The sequence below is a fragment of the Neovison vison genome, chromosome 9 (assembly GCF_020171115.1).
Source record: "Neovison vison isolate M4711 chromosome 9, ASM_NN_V1, whole genome shotgun sequence".
Classification (NCBI taxonomy): Eukaryota; Metazoa; Chordata; class Mammalia; order Carnivora; family Mustelidae; genus Neogale; species Neogale vison.
This window is the reverse complement of record NC_058099.1, coordinates 90,376,577-90,401,766: the sequence shown is the minus strand read 5'-3', so window position 1 is coordinate 90,401,766 and position 25,190 is coordinate 90,376,577. Positions and strand designations below refer to the sequence as shown.

At 37.2% G+C, this 25,190-nt stretch overlaps 1 protein-coding gene across 2 annotated transcripts in view; it reads left to right on the top strand.

Annotated features, from left to right (window-relative positions):
• SMC5 (structural maintenance of chromosomes 5) overlaps positions 1-25,190 on the top strand; it is a 102,779-nt gene that overhangs the window by 19,920 nt on the left and 57,669 nt on the right. For both annotated transcript variants that reach the window (XM_044265924.1, XM_044265923.1), the window contains exons 4-8: positions 6,367-6,529; positions 7,656-7,790; positions 9,530-9,670; positions 11,001-11,162; positions 12,301-12,372. In XM_044265924.1, the coding sequence (XP_044121859.1) occupies positions 6,367-6,529; positions 7,656-7,790; positions 9,530-9,670; positions 11,001-11,162; positions 12,301-12,372 (673 nt within the window). The remainder of the gene's footprint in view (positions 1-6,366; positions 6,530-7,655; positions 7,791-9,529; positions 9,671-11,000; positions 11,163-12,300; positions 12,373-25,190) is intronic.

Below are 25,190 nucleotides of genomic sequence, written 5' to 3'. Positions count from 1 at the left end.
TGAAAAAAATGGATGGTATTTTGATAGGTATTGCATTAAACGTGTAGATTGCTTTAGGTAGCATAGATACTTTCACAATATTTGTTCTTAAATTGATGAGCATGGAACATTTTTCTGTTTCTTTGTGTCTTCCTCAGTTTCTTTCATGAGTACTTTATAGTTTTCTGAGTACAGATTCTTTACCTCTTTGGTTAGGTTTATTCCTAGGTATCTTATGGTTTTGGTGGAATTGTGAATGGGATTGACTCCTTGATTTCTCTTTCTTCTGTCTTATTGTTGGTGTATAGAAATGCAACTGATTTCTGTGCATTGATTTTATATCTTGACACTTTACTGAATTCCTGTATGAGTTCTAGCAGTTGTGGAGTGGAGTCTTTTGGGTTTTCCACATAAAGTTTCAGATCATCTGCAAAGAGTGAGAGTTTGACTTCTTTGCCGATTTGGATGCCTTTAATTTCTTTTTGTTGTCTGATTGCTGAGGCTAGGACTTTTAGTACTATGTTGAATAGCAGTGGTGATAATGGACATCCCTGCCGTGTTCCTGAACTTAGCGGAAAAGCTTTCAGTTTTTCTCCATTGAGAATGATATTCGCTGTGGGTTTTTCATACATGGCTTTGATGATACTGAGGTATGTACCCTCAATCCCTACACTTTGAAGAGTTTTGCTCAAGAAAGGATGCTGTACTTTGTCAAATGCTTTTTCAGCATCTATTGAGAGTATCATATGTTTCTTGTTTTTTCTTTTATTAATTATTGTATCACATTGATTGATTCGTGGATGTTGAACCAACCTTGCAGCCCTGGAATAAATCCCACTTAGTCATGGTGAATAATCCTTTCAGTGTACTGTTGGATCCTATTGGCTAGTATTTTGGTGAGAATTTTTGCATCTCTGTTCATCAAGGATGTTGGTCTGTAATTCTCTTTTTTGATGGGATCTTTGTCTGGTTTTGGGATCAAGGTGATGCTGGCCTCCATAAAATGAGCTTGGAAGTTTTCCTTCCATTTCTGTTTTTTGGAATAGTTTCAGGAGAATAGGAATTACTTCTTCTTTAAATGCTTGGTAGAATTCCCCAGGGAAGCCGTCTGGCCTTGGCCTGTCCTTTGTTGGGAGATTTTTGATGACTATTTCAATCTCCTTACTGGTTATGGGTCTGTTCAGGTTTTCTATTTCATCCGGATTCAGTTGTGGTACTTTATATGTCTCTAGGAATGCATTCATTTCTTCCAGATTGTTAAGTTTGCTGGTGGATAGTTGCTCATAATATGTTCTTATAAATTGGTTGTGATCTCTCCTCTTTCATTATGATTTTATTTTTTGGGTCCTTTCTCTTTTCTTTTTGATAAGTCTGGCCAGGGGTTTATAAATTTTCTTAATTCTTTCAAAGAACTAGCTCCTAGTTTTGTTGATTTGTTCTGTCCTTTTTTTGGTTTCTATTTCATTGATTTTGGCTCTGATCTTGATTATTTCTCTTCTCCTGCTGGGTTTAGGCTTTCTTTGTTCTTTCTCCAGCTCCTTTAGGTGTAGGATTAGGTTGTATATTTGAGACCTTTCTTGTTTCTTGAGAAAGGCTTGTATTTCTGTTTTCCTCTCAGAACTGCCTTTGCTGTGTCCCTCGAATTTTGAGCAGTTGTGCTTTCATTATCATTTGTTTCCATGAATTTTTTTCAATTTTTCTTTAATTTCCTGGTTGACCTATTCATTCTTTAGTAGGATGCTCTTTAGCTTGCATGTATTTGGGTTCTTTCCAACTTTCCTCTGGTGATTGAGTTTTAGCTTCAGAGCATTGTGGTCTGAAAATATGCAGGGAATGATCCCAATCTTTTGGCACCAGTTGATACATGATTTGTGACCCAGGATGTGATCTATTCTGGAGAATGTTCCATGTGCACTAGAGAAGAGTGCGTATTCTGTTGCTTTGGGATGGAATGTTCTGAATATATCTGTGATGTCCATCTGGTCCAGTGTGTCTTTTAAGGCCTTTATTTCCTTGTTGATCTTTTGCTTGGATGATCTGTCCGTTTCAGTGAGGGGGTGTTAAAGTCGCCTACTATTACTGTATTTTCAATGTGTTTCTTTGATTTTGTTATTAATTGGTTTGTATAGTTGGCTGCTCCCATGTTAGCAGCATAGATATTTAAAATTGTTAGATCTTCTTGCTGAACAGACCCTTTGAGTATGGTAGCATGTCCTTCCTCATCCCTTATGATGGTCTTTGGCTTAAAATCTAATTGATCTGATACAAGGATTGCCACCCCAGCTTTCTTTTGATGTCCCTTGGCATGGTGAATTGTTTTTCACCCCCTTACTTTAAATCTGGAGGTGTCTTTGGGTCTAAAATCAGTTTCTTGTAGACAGAATATTGATTTTTTTTTTTAAATCAATCTGATATCCTGTGTCTTTTGATTGGGGCATTTAGCCCATTTACATTCAGGGTAACTATTGAGAGAGATGAATTTAATGCCAGTGTATCTCGCCTATAAGGTGACTGTTACTGTATATTGTCTCTGTTCCTTTCTGGCCTGTTACTTTTAGGCTCTCTCTTTGGCTGGAGGACTCCTTTCAGTATTTCCTGTAGAGCTGGTTTGGTGTTTACAAATTCTTTTAGTTTTTGTTTGTCCTGGAAGCTTTTTATCTCTCCTTCTATTTTCAGTGATAGCCTAGCTGGATATAGTATTCTTGACTGCATGTTTTTCTCATTTAGTGCTCTGAATATATCATGCCAGTTCTTTTTGGCCTGCCAGGTCTCTGTGGATAGGTCTGCTGCCAATCTAATGTTTTTATCATTGTATGTTACAGACTTCTTGTCCCGGGCTGCTTTCAGGATTTTCCCTTTGTTGCTAAGACTTGTAAGTTTTACTATTAGATGACGAGGTGTGGACCTATTCTTACTGATTTTGAGGGGGGTTCTCTGTGCCTCCTGGATTTTGATGTTTGTTCCCTTTGCCACATTAGAGAAATTCTCTACAATAATTCGCTCCAATATACCTTCTGTTCCCCTCTCTCTTCTTTTGGAATCCTAACTATTCTAATACTGTATCATCTTATGGTATCATCTATCTCTCAAATTCTCCCCTCATTGTCCAGTAGTTGTTTGTCTCTCTTTTGCTCAGCAGCTTTATTCTCTGTCATTTGGTCTTCTATATCACTAACTCTCTCTTCTGCCTCATTTATCCTAGCAGTAAGTGCCTCCATTTTTTATTGTACCTCATTAATAGCTTTTTTGACTTCAGCTTGGTTAGATTTTAGTTGTTTTATTTCTCCAGAAAGTGCTTTTATATCTCCTGATAGGATTTCTCTAATATCTTACATGCATTTTTTGAGCCCAGCTAACACCTTGAGAATCATCATTCTGAACTCTAGATCTGACATATTACCAATGTCCGTATTGATTAGGTCTCTAGTCTTTGGTACTGCCTCTCGTTCTTTTTTTTGTGGTGAGTTTTTCTGCCTTGTCATTTTACCCAGATAAGAATATATGAATGAGAGAATAAAATACTAAAAGGGTGGCAAAGGCCCCCGAAAAATGTACATTAACCAAATCAGAAGAGAACTCAAATTGTGGGGAGAAGGGTTAAAAAGAAGTTCAAAAAAGAATTTAAAAAAGAAAATATATGTATTTGACTGTGAATAGAACAGAGCCACTCACTTGATTTTGGGAGTATTTTGGAGTATCTTAGAAGAAACTACCTCCCAAAATTTTTAAGAAAGAAAAAAAAATACATACACACACACACACAAATAAGGGTAAACATGGGGAAGGGATGGAATATGACTGTAAAGATGAAAAATTTTTTTTAAGATTTTTTTTTTTATGTATTTATTTGACAGAGAGAAATCACAACTAGAGGGAGAGGCAGGCAGAGAGAGAGAGAGGGAAGCAGGCTCCCCGCTGAGCAGAGAGCCCGATGTTGGTTGGGAAAAGAAAGAAAAAGAAAGTGGAGAGAATTTGCTCAGGCTGGAGATTAGAACAAACCCTGTGCTAGATTTAGGGTATATTTTGATCTATTAGAAGAAGTTGTATCCCAAAATTGTGTAGAAGAAAAAACCCTTTCAGAAAGCGTTCCTTTTTCTGTTTCTAGAATTGCTGCTCTTCTTCTCTTCCATCTCCTGTTGGATTTGTAGGTGCTTGGAATGGTTTAATAACGATCTAGCTAATCTCCTGCTACCTGATGGCATCTCAGCCTGCTCTTCCTCCCCCATCTTGACCTACCCATTCTAGGTCTTGAAAGATGTATTTGGTAGATATAAATTCTACATTGATAGGTCTTTTCTCAACACATGTGAAGTATAATTCCACAGTCTTCAGATATGAATATAATCCTTGTTTCTTTGGCAGTAATTCTCTTTATCTCAAGTGCCTTTTTTGCAGGGGGGGGAGGGGGTCATTGGTTTCATGTGGCTCAAGTGTCTTGAAATCCTGTTTTTGTTGTTTTATAGTTTCACATCATACATTTAGATGTGGATTTATTTTTTTATTATTTGCTTGGGATTAAATGAGCTTCTTAAATTTATGGTTTGGAAAATTCTTATCTATTATCTCTTCCTATATTGCCACTGACCTTTTTTTGTCTCCTTCCCTTCTAGAACTCCTATTAGATATTAGTTTCTCTTACGCAGTCATCTGTGTCTCTTAACATTCTCCATATTTTTCATCTTTTTATGTCTTTGTGCTGCATTCTAGATCCATTTCCCTTTAGTTCTTCTTTAGATATAAGTAAATATTTTCAATCTTCTATTTCTTGAAATATAGTGAATTTCCTTATTCTGTATTTGCCATTAATTCAGTATGACTCTACTTTGTTATTTCTGCTAGTTCTTACTCTTGGTTTTGTTTTCATGTATGTGTGTTTCCAGTAAGCTGCCCCTTTTTCTTTGAACTTTGTGTTAATTTTTTGAGGGTAAAGGTAGATTCCTGCTGAGGGAATTTTCACTAACTTATACAACAGACCACTGGGTACTTTCAATCCAGGATCAAAATATACACAATTCTCAGTTTGTGCATTTTGGAACCCTAGGTATGTCATGTAACTGACTTAAGTATACTAATATATCTGAGACTGGGTTGAGGTTATTAACTGTCCTCAGGAGAAATTGTGGGCTGTTGGGTTTGTTTGTTTGTTTGTTTGTTTGTTTGTTTTTTGCAGTTTAAGCCATAGTTTGAGACAGGCAATTTACCTCACTGTCAGTGGTGGTGCTGGCAGTGGTGGTGATGGTGATTATGGAGTAGTTCTAGTTTACCCTTACATGGAGGGTATAGTCTTTTGGGGATGGTTTTTATAAGACTCTCTACCTTGGGTAGTTTGGGGCCTTTGTAGCTCCTCTCCTAGGAGATTATGAAAATGAATGTGTAAGGTTATTTGGTGGAACAGATACTCCCAAAGTAAAAGCCAGTTTTCATTTTTCAACTTCTGGATCTCCACCTGCCCTGGGATTTAGGCCAGATTTACTTGCCTTCATGCTAACTCATAAATGCATTTGTGAACATATTTTAATATTTCATTATTTATAGTTCAGAACAAGACGACCAACAGAGTACTTCATTAGTCATTCTGCTGGAAATGAAAATTTAAAATTACTTTTTTTTAAAGTTCTAAAATCTTAATGTTTTTGGAGTGTTCTGATTACAGTATAGTCTATATACACGACATTTACAAAGTATCATTGTCATTTAGCCATTGAATACCAATAATTTATCTTTCTACCACATGCTGCTGATTCCCAGTGAAGAAGATGGATGGGAGGTGTGGAGCAGTAGTACTTCTAAAAGCAAGAAATAAGTAAATACCCTTCTTTCAGATTCTGTATTGCTTAATGTTCCTTTAAGAGGGCGTATGATATAGTCCCCTCTGAATTCAGAGTGGAGTACATGACAAGGAAGGCATGGGCTACCTGTATGACCAGGCTAGTTTTGATGTCTGGAACTGCTTATGCAAAAATTGGTTTTCATTCCTTTATCTTCCAGTAGAGGAAGTTACAGCACTTAATTTTGTATGGTTGAATATACCAACCCATTTTGAATTGCAGTCAACGCATGTGATTGGAGAATAATAATTAAAGGATAAATAACTCCAGATATGTAAATCCTCTGTCAGTGTTTGGAAATTCGTGTTGGCTTTGTTTTATTTTAATAGTTTAAATAATTGTGATGTTGAAAAAGTGGTAACTTACCTGTGATCAGTTATGTATTATTACCAATAAATTATCAAGTTTTCCTTTTTTGGAGGGGCCAAAATTTCAAAAGGAATAAAAGTTATAATAATCCTGTCTGGCAACCTTTTTTGCAAGAGAATTTTGGAAATTATATTTCTAAAACGATATATGTATTTTGAACATAAAGATTTTTAAAATTATTTTAAACTAGGTTCAGAACTTCAGGAAATCTTGTAATTACCCGTGAGATTGACGTGGCAAAAAATCAGTCGTCTTGGTTCATCAACAAAAAATCTACAACCCAGAAAGTAGTAGAAGAGCAAGTTGCAGCCTTAAACATTCAAGTGGGCAATCTTTGCCAATTTCTACCTCAGGTATGAGAGAATTAAGTGTATACATGGTAGAATGTGTGTCCTCTTCATGCCATAGCAGAATCTAAATACTTTTCAACGAATATTGTAATAGAGGCTATTTAAAGTAAGCCTCATAACTAATATTTTCTACTTTGTAAAAGGTGGCATTTTGTCTCATAATCTTATTAATTTGGAAGATTTCAATTAATAAAAAGCTGAAAGTCTAAACTACAGAATATGGTAAAGGAAATAAAATATTGTTTTTAAGTACAGTAACTTGTGTGTCCATGTGCTACAGTTTGTAGGCACTTAAAATTTTGGTAATAAACAACTTCTTAATCATGTTTTTATATAAAGTATGTGATATACTAAAACTCTTAAATCTATAGATGTGCATTCTAAAACTTGGTTATATTTTAAATTTTAGTAAAAATACCCTGAAAATGCACATGAAATGTTAAATTTGAGTGCTGTGTAGTGACTGAATTATTCAGAAACAATGACTTAATTTTTCAATTCAGAAACAATGACTTAATTACATTTGTCCAAATTAAAAAAAAATTTTAGATTTGAAAGCATTGTTAGCTGATGTCCGATATGTCCAGAAGTAGTTGTTGTAAATATCCTTTTTCTTAACTTCTAACATTCCAGTTGATGTGTGGTAGATGATGGTTTCAGTCCAGGGAACTCTTTTTTATCCCCAAGCTATTTATTATATGTATATAAACATTTTACCCTAGAAATATTGACCTAGAAAATTTTAAAGGATTCTTAGATGACAATTCATACCCTTTATCATTTTAAGGAATAATATATGAAGGACAGAGTTTGTATATATTGCACATCTTAACAGTTTTTTTTCTTTTAAATGCATTTCATTTTAACAAGCGTGATCACTGAGTGAAATATGTTTTGAAGATATTTATGAATGGTAATAGTTGCAGAGCGTGTGGGTGGCACATTCAGTTACATGTCTGACTCTTGGTTTCTGCTCAGGTCAGGTTGTCAGGGTCGTGAGGTCGAGCCCTGTGTTGGACTCTTTGCTGAGTTCAGAGTCTGCTTAAGTTTCTCTGTCCCTCTCCCATTCTAACAAATAAGTCTTTTTAAAAATGATAATAGTTTCTGATATTTAAGTTTTATGCTCTAGGATAAAGTTGGAGAATTTGCTAAACTGAGTAAAATTGAACTTCTTGAAGCTACTGAGAAGTCTATTGGTCCTCCAGAAATGCACAGATACCATTGTGAACTCAAAAACTTCAGGGAGAAAGAAAAACAACTAGAGGTATTTATAAACAGACAACTCATTTTTTATTGTCCCTGACTGATTTCCATCTTTCACAATGTGGTAGGGTGAATAGTAGCTCTGATTCATCAAGTGGCTTCATATATTTGTGGGTTTTTTCCACCTAGGATTGTATTGCTGATGTACATTAAGTCATAGAAAGTGAGAATTGGAGTTGAAAAAAGTTTGAAAAATTTGACTACCAGTTCTTCAAATACATGTTATTAATTGAACTTCTAAGGAACCAATAATGGTATTTTAAAGTATTTATTTCTCTCAGGAAGTTTCGGTATTATTCTTTTACTCATTCAGTATTCTTATAACACCTGCCATATGCCAGGATGGTACAAGGCTTTGGGTAATATAGCAGTGAACCTATAGCTTTTGATGGTAGTGTCCCTGTTGAACCTGTTCTCATATTTTTTGAGTTGCAGGAGGGTAGACTTTGTAGAAAGCTCTGTGTTCTGTTGCAGTGTTGTTTTTATGTTCACCTTAAATAAACACATAAATTAAAATATCCTTTCATAGCCTATCATTTGAAGAGGTGTTTTGTTTAACGAATCATTTTCGATGTCCCAGCCACTAAAATAAATTCAGTAAATTTTCATAAGATATCTTATAAACAGATGCTTTCTCTTCAATTGTAACTGTCCATACTTAATAATATGCAAATTATTATAATTTATTATACTTTTTCAGAATCCGTGACCAAAGGAGTAGTAATTATTTTATGCTTCTTCAGATACTCTGTCCGTCTTTGTACCCTTGCCCCCCTGGAACAGTCTGATACAGTAGTCCCCCATTATTCACGCTTGTAGTTACCTGCCATTTCAATTACCCATGGTGACCTGTGGTCCAGAAGCAGATGATCTTCCTGACATATGGTCACAAGGTCAACAGTAGTCTGATTTATGTCACAGTGCCTCACTTCATGTCATCACATGGCATTTTATCATCTCGAATCATCACAAGAAGGGCAGCAATAGTATGATAATATATTCTGAGAGAGAAGCCACACTCATTGACTTTTATGATTGCTTACTGTTACTCTGTTTTCTTGTTATTAGTCTCTTACTGTGTCTGATATGTAAATTAAGCTTTATCACAGACATGCATGTACAGGAAAAAGCAGTATTTATGGGTTTGGTACTGTCTGCAGTTTCAGGCATCCTCTAGTGGTTTGGGACTCTATTCCCCTCAAATAAGGGGAGGGACTCCTGTACACCATCAGAAACTCTCTGAAATTAGTACCGTCCCCTGAAGGAGTGTAGCCACTTATCCTGCTAGGTTTTGAGTACATCTCTGCATTTGTTAACTCAGTCTAAAGGGCAAATTTTAACTTCCTTCATCTCATTTCTAAGTCCTAAGTCATGGGTATTCATAACATGCTAATTGTAGTAATACTAGTTTTCACTTGTATATCACATTATAGCTTTTGTTGACCTTGCACTTAGAGTGTGTTGCTTCTACCCTTGAGGTGAGTGGGGCAGATAGGCGTCTTTTCTTCAGGCAGGAAGAGGCCAGGCTTAGAGATATGGTGGGGCTTCCCCACAGTCACCCAACTAATAAATTGCAGGGCCTAGACCAGAGCTCAGGTATGCATGTTAGTTGTACACAGTTCTTAAGAACGCCCGTGAAATTCTTCATTGTGAAATTTTGGTAGCATTGTTCATTTTCATCATTAAAGAATCTGACCTGTTGTCTTTTCAGTTAAACTAATTGTTAAATATTTGTTTTAGACCTCATGCAAAGAGAAAACTGAGTATCTAGAGAAAATGATTCAGAGGAATGAACGATATAAACAAGATGTAGAGAGGTTCTATGAACGTAAGCGACATTTAGATTTGATTGAGATGCTTGAAGCTAAAAGGCCATGGGTGGTAAGTCTTAATTATTAGAGGCAAAAATAGTGATGCTTTAACTAGCAGAAAAGCTATAAAGAAGGTACTGATTGCTCTGTATTCAAAATAGGTGCTTTTGTTCATTTTTGCTTCATATATCATAATACGTTTGGTATTATTGGTGGTATTATGATATAGGTGTGTACTGTTACTATTATTGTGTAACAAATAACAGTTGATAGTGCTCTTAATTCTTCCAGATTTGAATCCTCAACAGACATTTTGTTTTATAAGATGTTAATGAGCTAAAAATGTTTACACAAGAAAATCTTTGAGTGTCCGCAGGTCACAGAGAATTTACTTGGTGTGTACCACTAATAAGTTCAGGTGCAGATGCAGCTGCGGGCTATGGACTAGAATTCTCTACTCCGGCTTCCTGAGTTTATTGGAGCTACTGTTCCTTTTAATCACTGTGCAGTGTATAGTTATTATTTATGACCACAGTTTGGGCTGAAGAGTCCATTTCCTCAGTGCATTTCTTTTTGACGGGTGGAACAAAATAAGAAAGTTTTATAATGTTTGTTCCAGGGTTAGAATGGAGGTAATTGTTATTAAAATGGAAAAACATATGGCTGTATTTGTGGCCTTTCTCTGCCACCCCCTCACCCTACCCTGTCCCATAATTCCGTTATTCTTGAACTTTTTGCTTTACAGCTTGTTTTGACTACATTTTCCTATGCCCATTATTACTCTTAATCTACTTTTTCTTTCTCCTTTAAAGTCTTTTGGTTTATCTTCTTCTTTCTGAGATCGATTTCAATCTTTTTTCCTTTTTTAAAATTTATTTTAATGTTTGTAATCTTTTCTTCATCTCATTCTTACTGTATGCTCCTGAGCACTGCACTTACTTTTGTTTTTTAGCAAACATTAATTCCTGTAACATGACAAGCATCGTTTTTACCCACATTTTTTTTTCTTTTGATCCATTTTTCCTTTGTTTTTTTCATTTTTACTTTTTATAATTGAGTTTCGTTTATTTATACATTCTCATATCTCTTCCTTATCGAGAGACTAGAGGAAAACCTCATTTTAGTAGCAGTTACTGTGTAAGTTTCAGAACCATGGAAGTCGGAGTCTGGCCTAGTGATGGAGATAAATTGAGTGATTATCAAGCTTCTTAGTAAGTCATTGTTGGTATTCACTATTTCTGAAGTTGTTTCAGAGGGTAAATTTTATATGAGTAGACTTGCCAAAAGGATATCAAAACAGTCTTTTCATAGGTTTAGTTTCTGCCTGCACTTTGGTTTTAGTGTATGTGTTAATTTAAGCTAGTAGTGCGTTAACTTCTGTTTCTTGAATTAATTGCAAGGAGTATGAAAATGTTCGTCAGGAGTATGAAGAAGTAAAACTAGCTCGAGACCGAGTGAAGGAAGAGGTGAGGAAACTTAAAGAAGGGCAGATCCCTATGACCCGTCGAATTGAAGAGATTGAGAGGCAGCGTCACGTGTTGGAGGCTCGAATCAAAGAGAAGGTACTTTGCTGGCTCAATTTAGGATTTTCTGTATTTTATTTTATTTTTTAAAGACTTCATTTATTTGACAGACAGAGATCACAAGTAGGCACAGAGGCAGGCAGAGAGAGAAGGAGGAAGCAGGTTCCTTGCCGAGCAGAGAGCCTGATGCAGGGCTCTATCCCAGGACCCTGGGTTCATGACCTGAGCTGAAAGCAGAGGCTTTAACCCACTGAGCCATCCAGGCGCCCCAGGATTTTCTGTATTTTAGCAGTACAAAAACTACTCTGCAGGTCTTCCAAGTAATTTTTTGAATTTACTTGTAGCTTTTGTTCGTTTTTTAACTCAAGTCTGCCACCACAGGGCTTTCAGGCTCCTAATTATCACTTTGGGCAGGTTGCTACTTTAAGATATTCCAGCATACAAAAGAGCAAACTGAAATGTGATTTTTTTTCCCCCCCAAAGATCGTATTTGAGAGTGAGCAAGAGAGCGTGTGAATCAGGGGCAGAGGGAGAGGGAGAAGCAGACTCCCTGCTGAGCAGGGAGCCCAATACAGGACTGGATCCCAGGACCCTGAGATGACCTGAGCCAAAGGCAGTCGCTGAACCAACCAAGCCACCCAGGCGCCCCCAAATGTGATTATTTTAATAAGAGGATTCAGAGTAGTATTCCTGGAAACATTGAATTTCTTCTATGAATTTATCATAGATAACCCAATGTTTGTAGAATAAATAGTATAATGGCATATGGAATATTCCATTTATTAAAAATTTTATTTGAAAATTTTAAACTTAAAAATTTTTATGGTCATGGCTTTTAACCTTTAGGGAGATTTTGGAGTCCAAGATTTTGAAGAACAGTTTGAACTATGGACCCTGCTATCCTAATAGAATGTTTTTTTAGAATCAGATGAACTACCACGAGATAATCCATGGGAAGGAATAAAAAGAAATATGTATGCATATTGCCATGGCTATTTTTAATATCAGTAAATAACATTTTATAGATTTGTAAGTAAGTATTTTGGGTGGTAACTGAATTTGGTTTGGAAGAAATGAAAAGCCTTGTGGATTAATTTGATATTTGGGTTGGTAAGGCCTCATAATGGCTTGCTTAAGATTTTAACTACGTTCCACTCCTTCTGGTTCAATCTTACAGGCAACAGATATTAAGGAGGCCTCCCAAAAATGCAAACAAAAGCAAGATATTATAGAAAGGAAAGATAAGCAGGTAAGATTGTGTTGAGATTTTTACTATGGTAATGTGACCTAACTTTTGTGTTCAGGTCTAGATTATGGTACAACTTTTTGTTTGGAAATTGTATAAGGTCCTCCTCATTTTCCTCCTTAGTCTGTGAGGGATACTAAGATTTGGAAGTAGAGCACAGAAGATAATGAAGAAAAATTCTCAAGACTACTCCTGGGCAGGCACTGTGATCTTTGCAACTGAGTGGCTATAGTTTATTGGAGTGATGGTAAAATTGGATGTAGTTATCTCAGTAGCAGAAATTAAATTTTAAGAGGTATATTCTGTTGACATTAAGGGTAGGACGTTAAAAAGTCGATAATAAATTCTTTGTGCATGAGTGGGGCTTGATGGCAAAATCATTTTAAGATGGCTGTGGAAGAAAGCAGGCGTCTTGCATAAGAGATTCCTAGCAGTATGTGGGGTTTTTTTCTTCAGAGCCATTCAGAAACTGAAGTTTGAATGACCTTTCTTCGGAATAGACGTATAACTTGAAACATTCCTGGTCGTTGAAGCATTATGTGAATCTTCCAGTTTTCAGCTTCACTCCTTTTTCTGTGCCTTTATCTTCAGATCCCAAGCGCCTCTCATAAACTGTGCAGAGGCTGGGTTGTCAGGGCTAAGTGCTCAGGGTGTCTGTGCGGATAGGGTCTGGGGGCAAGGGGGCAAGAGATGCAGGGCAGGGCAGTCCTGTTCTGTATGTTGTTTTTTATACTTGACATGTCTGAGTTCTCCAGAAGCTCTGGAATGGGTTTTTTTGTTTTGAAAGAGTCCTCTTTTCTTTTACTTTTCTCTCATCACCTGTCACACTGTGGCTCCTGTAAAAGGATACTAAATTAGTTGTCCTTCTGCTGTCTTTCCTCTTTTGAATGCCATTGAGGTCTCCAGTTGCTGACGTTGTCTCTGTTGTTCCTCATGGGAGTGAACACTTTGTACTCCATAGCTAATATTGCTTTAGAGTTTAGGAGGGAAGAGGCATAAAGATTTCACCTTTAAAACCCTAAACAGGAATACAGGTTGATACGTTGTGTAATGTTGAATCATCTTTAGGTTTCTGTCGCAAATTGTACTTGATAATTTACTACATTGCTGGATTCAACTAGAAAATTTTGTTTTTATGATTTTTTGCACCATGTGAGATGGGCCTAAAATTTGATTTTGTTCCATCCTTAACTGGTTTTTCAGTTATGCTTACTTTTCAAGTAGTTTAATACTTTTTGGACCAGGATTGTCTGTTTTTGCCTAGGCATACTTACCAGGGCTTGTCACTTCTGTAAGTTATTTCACTTTACACTTTAATTAACTTTTAGTAAATGCATTTCAGGGCATAAATATTTTTCTGGTTATCACTTGGTTATGTCTCCTATGTGTTGATAAGTGCTTTTATTGCTTTTCTGTTTAAAAGTTTGTATTTTCAGTTAAACATTTTCATTCATTTAAGGTTGTACAGGCGTTCTTGCCGTTTTAATTTCTATAGGTATGGAATTTCAAAATGTGAATGTAAAATTCTTCTTTTCCTTTCTGTTTAATTATTGTGAACTTTATGACCTTATTTTAGATATTTTGAAATGTTTTTGGACTTGTATATTTGGTTTTGTACATGTTTTGTACATAATAAATAATGTATACTCTATATATTTATATGTATGTTTATATTATGTATATGCTAGAACAGGTTTACTATACGTACATTATGCAGATGTTCTACATACTTTATTACCTACCCAATTTATCCAGTTTTAAAGTGAGATACTTTCTCTATGAGTGTAGATTTGTCTATTTTTCCTAATAATGATTTTAGTTTTTGCTTCCTAGATTGTAAAGCTGTCTTTTTTATTTATTTCTTGCATCGTATTTTGATTTATCTTATCTGCTGAGAATAGTATGTGTTGGGTTTTGTTCTGCAGTTTTTGTCATTGTGGTGTTGTGACACTGTCATCAGGAAGGGACTTTCCCCAGATCCGCTTAGAGTTGTTTTCACCTCCCTGTGCTGCTTGTTCGATTCTTCCTCCCTGCTCCTCTTTCTTCCTTTCTCTTTTTTGTTGCTGTTGATAAAGGTTTTCTTACTCCATTTTTCCCCCCTAAAGTTGTATATTCTAAGCCTATTCTGTTGACTACTCTTAAAGTTTAAATAACGTGTATTTTTTTAAAGTTAGCATTTTTACTCTTCCACTTAGTTTAGATACTTTCTCTATTCTGTATCCATACCGTCAGAAATTTTACTTGTCTTTATTTAAAAAGTGTTATTTTTTATGGTCTGTCCTGACTTAGACTTAATATGTTTGGCTGGTTTATTTGATCATGTTACTTGTTTTATCATTCTTCTGTCTCTTAGGAGGTAGACTTTTTTTTTCTTGACAGATATTTTCCATGGGTGTTTTAGAGACTTGATGAACTTTCTGAGTACTTGTATGTCAGAAAGTATTCTTTTGCACCCATTTTGGAATGTTAATATTGCTGAATTTTAAATTATAAATTATAAATTACTTTTTTTCTCAACACTTTGGCCATCCTTCCTCTGTGTCCCAAGAGGTCCCATTTTGTTCCTGAGAAGTAGAAGATACAAGAGCTAGGCAGAGACTGTATTAGACCCTTGAAGAAAAAAGAAAGGAAATTGAATTTGATTCTAAATGCAGTGAGACACAGAGAAGGCTTTCAAAGTTTTTAAGCTGGAGAGAAATAGTATTTCATATGCTTTAAAAGCACTCAGCATTGCCTTATGGATAGTAGACTGAAAGGGACAAAAATAAAAGCAGAGAGTTTGGTTACAAGGCTGGCTTCACCTCATATGATAGCAGTGGACAAGCAAATTTAGAAAACTGAACCACAGAATTTGCTCAGGGAGTAGATTGAAGAATTCAATTGTGGAAGAATAGAGGATCCCGTCTTTGACTTCACGGTTGGATAGCGGTACCTGTCACTATAATGAGAATTGCTCTGACGGGAAATGAAGAGTTCTATTTGATTATATCAACTTTCATCCTTTTACTTTAAACCTGTGTCTTCGAATCTAAAATGTGTTTCTTGCGTATCATGGGTTTTCTTTCTTTCTTTCTTTTTTAATTGAAGTAACTATTAACATACAATGTTAGTTTCAGGTGTGCATTGATTCAGTAATTCCGTGTACTACTCGTTGCTTACCACGCTAAGTGTAGTAACTGTGTATTATCATACAGTGTTGTTCCAGTATTATTGACTTTTCCTTACGTTGTACTTTTCATTTCTATGGTTTATTTTGTAAGTGGAAGTTTTGATCTCTTAATCCTCTTATTTCACCCATCTCCCCACCCGCCTCCCCTCTGGCAACCACCAGTTTTTTGGACTTAAAAAAGAGTCTATGTGTACACAACACACATACACACACACAGAACACATCTTGTTTATCCATTCATTTACGGACGGACACATAGGTTGCTTTCATATTTTGCCTATTTAAAAGAATACTATAGTAAAATAGGGTGCATATATATTTTGAAACTGGTGTTCCTGTTTTACCCTGTAATGGAATTACTGGATCTTGAAGTATTTCTATTCCTAACAGCAGCTCACAGTGGTTCCCTTTTCTCTACATCCTTGCCAACACTTGTCAATTGTCTTTTTGATACTAGCCTTTGTGACTAGTGTAAAGTGATTGCTCATTGTGGTTTTGATTTACATTTTCCTTAAGATGCATATTGTTGGGTGTCTTTTTTTTTTTTAAGTTTTTACTTACTCGTTTTTACTAGAGCAGGGGGAGGGGCAAAGGGAGAGGGAGAGAATCTCCAACAGACTTACTGCTGAGCACAGAGCCAAATGTGGGGTTCTATCCCATGACCCTGAGATCATGACCTGAGCTGAAATCAAGAGTTGGACCCTAAAGTTAGCCGTTTATGCACCCCAAGATTCTTTCTAAGTATCTGCTGGGCATCTCTATGTCTGCTTTGGAAAAATATCTATTCAGATTTTCTGGTTATGTTTCAGTCAGGTTGAGGGCTTTTTGTTTATTTTTGTTGTGTTGTTTTTTGGGGAGGAGGGTGTTGAGTTGCATAATAACTTGATATATATTGGATACCTCTTATCAAAAGTATCATTTACAGATGTCTTCTCTTATTCACTAGGTTGCTTTTTGTTTGTTGATGGCTTCCTTCACTGTGCAAAAGCTTTTTATTTTGGTGTATCAGTAACTATATTTGGTACACCCATAGGCACAATAGTTTATTTTTTGCTTTTGTTTTCACTTGCCTGAGGAGACATAGCCATAAATATGTTGCTAAGGGCACTGTCAGAGAGATTACTGCTTGTTTTATCTTTATTTTATTTTATCTTATTTTATTTTTCCAGTTTTTCAGAATTCATTGTTTATGCACCACACCCAGTGCTCCATGCAATACGTGCCCTCCTTAATACGCTCCACGAGACTCACCCAGCCCCCCCAGCCCCCTCCCCTCCAGAGCCCTCAGTTTGTTTCTCAGAGTCCACAGTCTCTCATATTTTTAATTTCTTAAGTAATCTCCATATTGTTTTCCAAAGTGGCTGCATCAACTTGCATTCCCCCAACAGTGTAAGAGGTTTCCCTCTCTCCACATCCTCTCCAGCACATGTTGTTTATTGTCTTGTTGATTTTGGCCATTCTAACTGGTATAAGGGGGTATCTCAATGTGGTTTTCATTTGAATCTCCCTGATGGCTAATGATGATGAACATTTTTTCATGTGTCTGCTAGCCATTTGTATGTCTTCTTTGGAGAAATATCTTTCATGTCTTCTGCCCATTTTTTGACGTGATTAACCATTTTGGGGGGGTTGAGTTTGAGTTCTTTATAGATCTTGGATATCAGCCCTTTGTCTGGAGTGTCATTTGTGAATATCTTCTCCCATTCTGTGGTTGCCTCTTTGTTTTGTTGATTGTTTCCTTTGCTGTGCAGAAGCTTTTGATCTTGATGAAGTGCCCAACGTTCATTTTCGCTTTTGTTTCCTTTGCCTTTGGAGACACATCTTGAAAGAAGTTGCTGTGGCTGATGTTGAAGAGGTTACTGCCTATGCTCTTCTCTAGGATTTTGATAGATTCCTGCCTCACGTTGAGGTCTTTTATCCATTTTGAGTTTATCTTTGTGTATGGTGTAAGAGAATGGTCAAGTTTCATTCTTCTATACATAGCTGTCCAATTTTCCCAGCACCATTTTATTGAAGAGACTTTTTTCCACTGTATATTTTTTCCTGCTTTGTCGAAGGTTATTTGACCATAGAGTTGTGGGTCCATATTTGTGCTCTCTACTCTGTTCCACTGGTCTGTGCGTCTGTTTGTTTGTTTGTTTTTTGTTTTTTTGCCAGTACCATGCTGTCTTGATGATCACAGCTTTGTAGTAAAGCTTGAAATCAGGCAAGGTGATGCCTGTTTTATCTTGTAGGGGTTATGTGGTATTCAGGTCTCACATTTAGGTCTTTAATCCATTTTTAGTTTATTTTTGTGCATGGTCTAAGAAAGTGGTCCAGTTTCATCCTTTTGCATGTAACTATCAAGTTTTTCAGCATTTATTGAAAAGATTGTTTTTCCCTTTTGTATATTATTGCCTCCTTTGTTGTAGATTGACTTTATAGGTGTGGGTTTATTTCCAGGCTCTCTATACTATATACTGTTGATGATTGCCTGTTTTTTGACTGGTACCATGCTGTTTTGACTACTATAACTTTGGAGTATATCCTGAAATCTGTGATTGAGATACCTCCAGGTTTGTTCTTTCTCAAAATTTTTTGGCTATTCAGGATATTTTGTGTTTCCATACAAATTTTAGTATTATTTGTTCAAGTTCTGTGAAAAATGCTCTTGATATTTTGATAAGGATTGTATTGAATCTGTAGGTTGTTTGGGATAGTTTAAACATTTTAATGGTATTCTTCCATGAGCATGGTATATCTTCCCATTTGTTTGTGTCACTTGGTTTGTTCTATCAGTGTCTTAGAGTTTTCTGAGTATAAGGCTTTTACCTCCTTGGTTGAATTTATTCTTAGGTATTTTATATTTTGAGGGTGCAGTAATACATGGGATTGTTTTCTTAATTTCCATTTTTGCTATTTTATTTTGAGTGTGTAGAAATACCACAGATTTCTTTGTCCTGCAGTATTATTGAGTTCTTTTATCAGTTTGAACAGTTTTTTGGTGGAGACTTTAGGGCTTTTTATATATTGTATATCATCTGCAAATAGTGACAGTTTTACTACTTTTACCAGTTTGGATGTCTTTTATTTATTTTTCTTGTCTGATTGCTGCATCTAGGACTTCGTGTATTACGTTGAATAAAAGTGGTAATAGTGGATGTCCTTTTCTTGTTCTTAATCCTAGAGGAAAAGCTTTCAGTTTTTCATCATTGAGTATGATGTAGATGTGGGCTTTTCATTTATAGCCTTTATTATGTTGAGGTATGTTTTGCTCTAAACATGAATGGATATTGTATTTTGTCAAATGCTTTTTCTGCATGAATTGAGATGATGATATGATTTTTGTCCTTCTTGTTAATGTGATGTGTTACATTGGTTTGTGAATATTGAGCCATCCTTACATCCCCTGAAAAACTTGAGCTTGGTCCTGGTGAATGATCCTTTTAATGTATTGTTGAATTTGGATTGTTCATACTTCGGTGAGGATTTTGCATCTGTATTCATCAGATACTGGCCTGTTGTTTTTTTGTGTGTTGGTAGTCTTTTTGTCTGATTTTAGTATTCATGTAATGCTCATCTTGCAGAATGAATTTGGACTTTTTCTTTCCTTTTCCATTTTTTGGAATAGTTTGAGAAGAATACATACCACCTTTTCTTTAAATGTTTGGTACATTTCACTTGTGAAATCATTTTGTCCCAGACTTGTTTGCTGGGAGATTTTTGAGTAGTGATTCAATTTCACTACTAGTGTTTGGTTTGTTTTGTTTAAATTTTTTGTTTCTTCCTTATTCAGTTTTGGGAGATTATATGGTTCTGGAATTTATCCATTTCTTCTAGATTGTCCAATTTGTTGGCCTATAATTCTTCATAATATTTTCTTTTTTTAAAAGATTTTATTTATTTATTTGACAGAGATCACAAGTAGACAGAGAGGCAGGCAGAGAGAGAGGAAGGTAAGCAGACTCCCTGCTGAGCAGAGAGCCTGATGCAGGACTCAATCCCAGGACCCTGGGATCATGACCTGAGCTGAAGGCAGAGGCTTTAACCCACTGACCCACCCAGGTGCCCCAATATTTTCTTATTTGTGTTTCTGTAGTATCACTTTTTTCTTTTCCTTCATTTCAAATGAGTCCTCTCCCTTTTATTTCTTGATGAGTCTGGCTGAAAGGTCATCAATTTTGGGTTTTGTTTTTTTTTTTAAAGATTTTATTTATTTATTTGACAGAGATCACAAGTAGGCAGAGAAGCAGGCAGATAGAGAGGAAGGGAAGCAGGCCCCCTGCTGAGCAGAGAGCCTGACGGGGGACTCCATCCCAGGACCCTGAGATCATGACCTGAGCCGAAGGCAGCGGCTTAACCCACTGTTGTTTATCTTTTCAAGGAACCAACTATTGGTTTCTTTTATCTTTCTTTTAGTCCATTTTTCATTTATTTATGCTTTAATCTTTATTATTTTCTTCCTTTACCTAGCTTTAAGCTTGCTTTGCTCTTTGTTCTAGCTCCTTTGAGTGTAAGGTTAGATTGTTTGAGATTTTCCTTGTGGAGATAGGCCAGTATTACTATAAAATTCCCTCTTAGAACTGCTTTTACTGCATCCCAAAGATTTTGGCTCACTGTATTTCCATTTTCATTGTCTCCATGTATTTTTGTTTTTGTTGTTGTCTTTAATTTCTTGGTTGACCCATTCATTGTTGAACAGCATTTTGTTTAACCTCCATGCATTTGTGTTCTTTCCAGATTTTTCTTGTAATCGGTTTCTAGTTTTACATCATTGTGGTCAGAAAAGGTGCCTGATAGGATTTTAGTCTTCTTAAATTTGTTGAGACATGTTTTGTGGCCTATTGTGATCTGTTCTGGAGAATGTTCCATATGCACTTGAAAAGAATGTGCTTTCTGTTTTGAGATGTAATGTTTTGTTTTGTGTATATTTGTCAGATCCGTCTAATCTAAATGATCATAGCCGCTGTTTCTTTGTTGTTGTTTGGTCTCCATGATCTTTCCATTGATGTAAGTGGGGTGTTAAAGTCCTTTATTATTTATTGTATTTCACACTTTGTTAATATTTACTTTTTGTATTTAGGTGCTCCTATGTTGGGTGCTTACATATTTACAATTGTTACATCTTGTTGGTCTGATCACTTTATCATTATGTGGTGCTCTTCTTTGTCTCTTGCTTCTGTTTTATTGTCTGTTTTGTCTTTTATACCTATTGGTATCCTTGCCTTTTTTTTATTCCTGCTTCATTTGCATGGGATATCTTTTCCATCCCTCATTTCAGTCTGTCTTGAGGTCCGAGGTTTGTCTCTTGAAGGAAGTATATATATATATGGGTCTTGGTTGTTGTTTTTTTTAATCCATTTAGTCATTCTCTGTCTTTTGATTAGAGCATTTAATCCATTTACATTTGAAGTAATTATTGATAGGTGTGTACTTATTGCCATTTTTTTTTAATTGTCTTCTGCTTTCTGTAGTTTTTCTGTTCATTTCTTCTCTTACTCTATGGTTGAAAGCTTTCTTTAGTGTTATGCCTGTATTCCTTTCTGGGTTATTTTTTGTGTGTCTATTTTAGATTTTTTATTTGTGGTTATCACTGGGCTCATATATAGCATCTTATGTCTGTAGCAGTCTATATTAAGTTGATAGTTGCTTGAGTTTGAACACATTCTAAAGTCACTACATTTTTACTTCCATCTCCACATTTTATGATGTCATACTTTACATCTTTGTGTTTTGTGTATCCCTTGACTAGGTTTTGTAGGCATAATTAATTTTAGTATTTGTTATTTTAAAAACTGGCTTTATAAGTGATTTATCAAGGGCACCTGGGTGGCTCAGTTAGGTGTCTGCCTTTGGCTCAGGTCATGATCTCAGGGTCCTGGGATCAAGCCCCAAGTGGGGTTCCCTGTTCAGCCTGGAGTCTGATTCTCCCTCTGCCTCTGCTCTTCCCCGCTTACCGCTTACTTACTCACTCACTCTCTCAAACAAATGACAGATCTACTATCTTTCGTATATGTTTGCTTTTAACTGTGAGACTTTTTTCCTTTAATAATTTTCTTCTAATTATGGGCTTGTCTTTGCACTTAAAGAGCTTCCTTTAGGGGCGCCTGAGCTCAGTGGGTTGAGCCTCTGCCTTTGGCTTGGGTCATGATCTCAGGGTCTTGGGATTGAGCCCCGCATAGGGCTCTCTGCTCAGCAGGGAGCCTGCTTGCTCCTCTCTCTCTTCCTGCCTCTCTGCTTACTCTGATCTCTCTCTCTCTCTGTCAAATAAATAAATAAAATCTTTTTTTTAAAAAAAAAGCTTCTTTTAAATTTAATGATGAACTCATCTAACTTTGTTTGGGAAAGTCTATTCTAAATGATAACCTTGCTGAGTAGAGTTTTCTTAGTTGTGAGTCTTATCTTTTCAGCACTTAGACTATATCAGTGATGCACCCTCTTAGCCTGGAAAGTTTCTGCTGAAAAATCATCTGATAGTCTTATGGCGTTTCTTTAGTGTGTAACTGTTGTTTCTTGCTCCTTTAAAATTTCTCCTCATAAAAATTAATTATTATGTATCTGGGTGTGGTCCTCCTTGGGTTCATTTTGTTTAGGGGCTGTCTGTGCTTCCTAGACTGGGATGTCTGTTTCCTTCCCAGATTAGGACATTTTTCAGCTAGTATTTTTTAAAATGAGTTTTCTACCCCCTTTGCTCTCTCTTCTCTTTCTGTGATCCCTATAATGTGCATATTAAGCCTGATGATGTTGCTGAGTTCCTTTAATCTGTTCTCATTTTTTAGTATTATTTTCTCTTTTTGATATTCAGTTTGACTGCTTTCCATTCCCTGTTCCCCAGATCACTGATAGATTCTTCTGTGTCTTCTAATCTGCTGTCGATTCCCTTAGTAGATATTTTTTTAATTTCAGTTATTAAAGTTTTCTGCTCTGATTCTATATTTTCTGTCTTTGTTGAAGTTCTCATTGAGATCATCTACTCTTTTCTGACATCTCAATTCCTGTGACTATTATTTTGAATTCTTTATTAGGTATATTGTTTACCTCCATTTCACTTAGCTCTTTTACTGTGATTTTTGTCTTGTACTTTCATTTGAGATATATTACTGTCTCATTTTGCCTGACTCTGTTTGTTTCTGTCTATTAGGTAGCTAGCTACTTCTCCTCGTTGTGAAAGTCAGGGCCTTGAGTAAAAGAGGTCCTGTGGTACCCTGTCGTACTTGCCCTCTCTGGTCTCCAGAGTTGCCCTCTGTGCGGACTGCATATATCCTGCTCTTGAGGCTGAAACGCTGTTGCCTTCAGCCTAGCTGACTGCTATGACCCAAAGTATGTGCTGTGGGTGCACTAGGCAGGGTTTGGTCTCTGTTGTTGAGAGGCCTGAGGTTGCCTCAGGCTTGTCGGTGGGCAAGGCTGGCCATTAGCCTACGAGTCTCTCATTCGCCTCCCTGCCATAGTTGCAGGAGCATCAAAGGGCACAGCTTGCTCCCTGCACAGCCAGCGACGGGTCTGAGCCACTGGAACTGTAGGTGTGCCAGTGTGTGGGTTATCTCCCCGCTCCTCAGGGCAGGAGTCACTTTAGAGTGGCGCCAGTATCTGCTGGGGGTGCCTCCAGGGGGTGGCGAGGCAGGAGCAGTGTTTTGGATGGCTGCGTTCTCAGGGGAATGCTTGGGGGGAGCACATGATGCTGGCGAGATAGATGCGAGAGGGTCAGCTCTGGCTTCTCCAAGTGTCCGTCTGTGTAATCTGGTGGAGTAAAAGAGAAGCAGCATCTGCCAGCACTTTTGTTCCTGGAGAACTCTCCTGAAGATCCCTGTCCCTTTACACATTCTAAGATTAGCCAGTAAATCCCCGTCATTTATACCCCAGGTTGTTTTCAGACTGCTGTTCTGGGCTGTGTCTCACAGAATTCCTTGTTTTGCGGACTCCTTAAGGGCAGCAGCTGAGTTCCCTCTTGCCCTCTGGTTCTTTCAGATCCAAGTCCCGCTGATTTTCCAAGCCACATATTATGGGGATTCGTCTTCCCAGTGCAGGCGTCCGCTGCCGGGATTGCCTGGTGTGGGGTCTGATCCTCTCACTTCTCCGTGCTTGTAGTGTCCCTCCTGTTTGTGGTTCTTACCTCCAGGGCTTCACTTTCCAGTAGTGTCTCCGTCCTTCCTCTCCTTTGCCATGCGGCCTCCTCTTTACAGTTGGCTGGGGAGGGTCTGTTCTGCTGATCTGCAGATTGTTGTCAGGGTTAGTTGTAGAGTTGTAGCTGTTATCTTGTGTCCACGGAAGGAGGTGAACTCAGAATCCTCCTAGTTGGCCATCTTCGGTATCCATTTTGCCCCTCCCTGCCTTTACATTGGAGTGTTTAAATCACTGACATTTGGTGTGATTCCTGACGAAGGTAGCGTTTACGTTAGCCATTTTGCTCATTTGTTTTTTTTTTTTTTTAATTTATTTATTTTCAGAAAAACAGTATTCATTATTTTTTCACCACACCCAGTGCTCCATGCAAGCTGTGCCCTCTATAATACCCACCACCTGGTACCCCAACCTCCACCCCCCCCCCCCCCGCCACTGCAAACCCCTCAGATTGTTTTTCAGAGTCCATAGTCTCTCATGGTTCATCTCCCCTTCCAATTTACCCAAAAGCACATACCCTCCCCAATGTCCATAACCCTACCCCCCTTCCCCCAACCCCCCTCCCCCCAGCAACCCACAGTTTGTTTCGTGAGATTAAGAGTCACTTATGGTTTGTCTCCCTCCCTATCCCATCTTGTTTCATAGATTCTTCTCCTACCCCCTTAAGCCCCCATGTTGCATCACCACTTCCTCATATCAGGGAGATCATATGATAGTTGTCTTTCTCCGCTTGACTTATTTCGCTAAGCATGATACGCTCTAGTTCCATCCATGTTGTCGCAAATGGCAAGATTTCGTTTCTTTTGATGGCTGCATAGTATTCCATTGTGTATATATACCACATCTTCTTGATCCATTCATCTGTTGATGGACATCTAGGTTCTTTCCATAGTTTGGCTATTGTGGACATTGCTGCTATAAACATTCGGGTGCACGTGCCCCTTTGGATCACTACGTTTGTATCTTTAGGGTAAATTCCCAGTAGTGCAATTGCTGGGTCATAGGGAAGTTCTATTTTCAACATTTTGAGGAACCTCCATGCTGTTTTCCAGAGTGGTTTCACCAGCTTGCATTCCCACCAACAGTGTAGGAGGGTTCCCCTTTCTCCGCATCCTCGCCAGCATCTGTCATTTCCTGACTTGTTGATTTTAGGCATTCTGACTGGTGTGAGGTGATATCTCATTGTGGTTTTGATTTGTATTTCCCTGATGCCGAGTGATATGGAGCACTTTTTCATGTGTCTGTTGGCCATCTGGATGTCTTCTTTGCAGAAACGTCTGTTCATGTCCTCTGCCCATTTCTTGATTGGATTATTTGTTCTTTGGGTGTTGAGTTTGTTAAGTTCTTTATAGATTTTGGACACTAGTCCTTTATCTGATATGTCGTTTGCAAATATCTTCTCCCATTCTGTCAGTTGTCTTTTGGTTTTGTTAACTGTTTCCTTTGCTGTGCAAAAGCTTTTGATTTTGATGAAATCCCAAAAGTTCATTTTTGCCTTTGCTTCCCTTGCCTTTGGCGATGTTCCTAGGAAGATGTTGCTGCGGCTGAGGTCGAA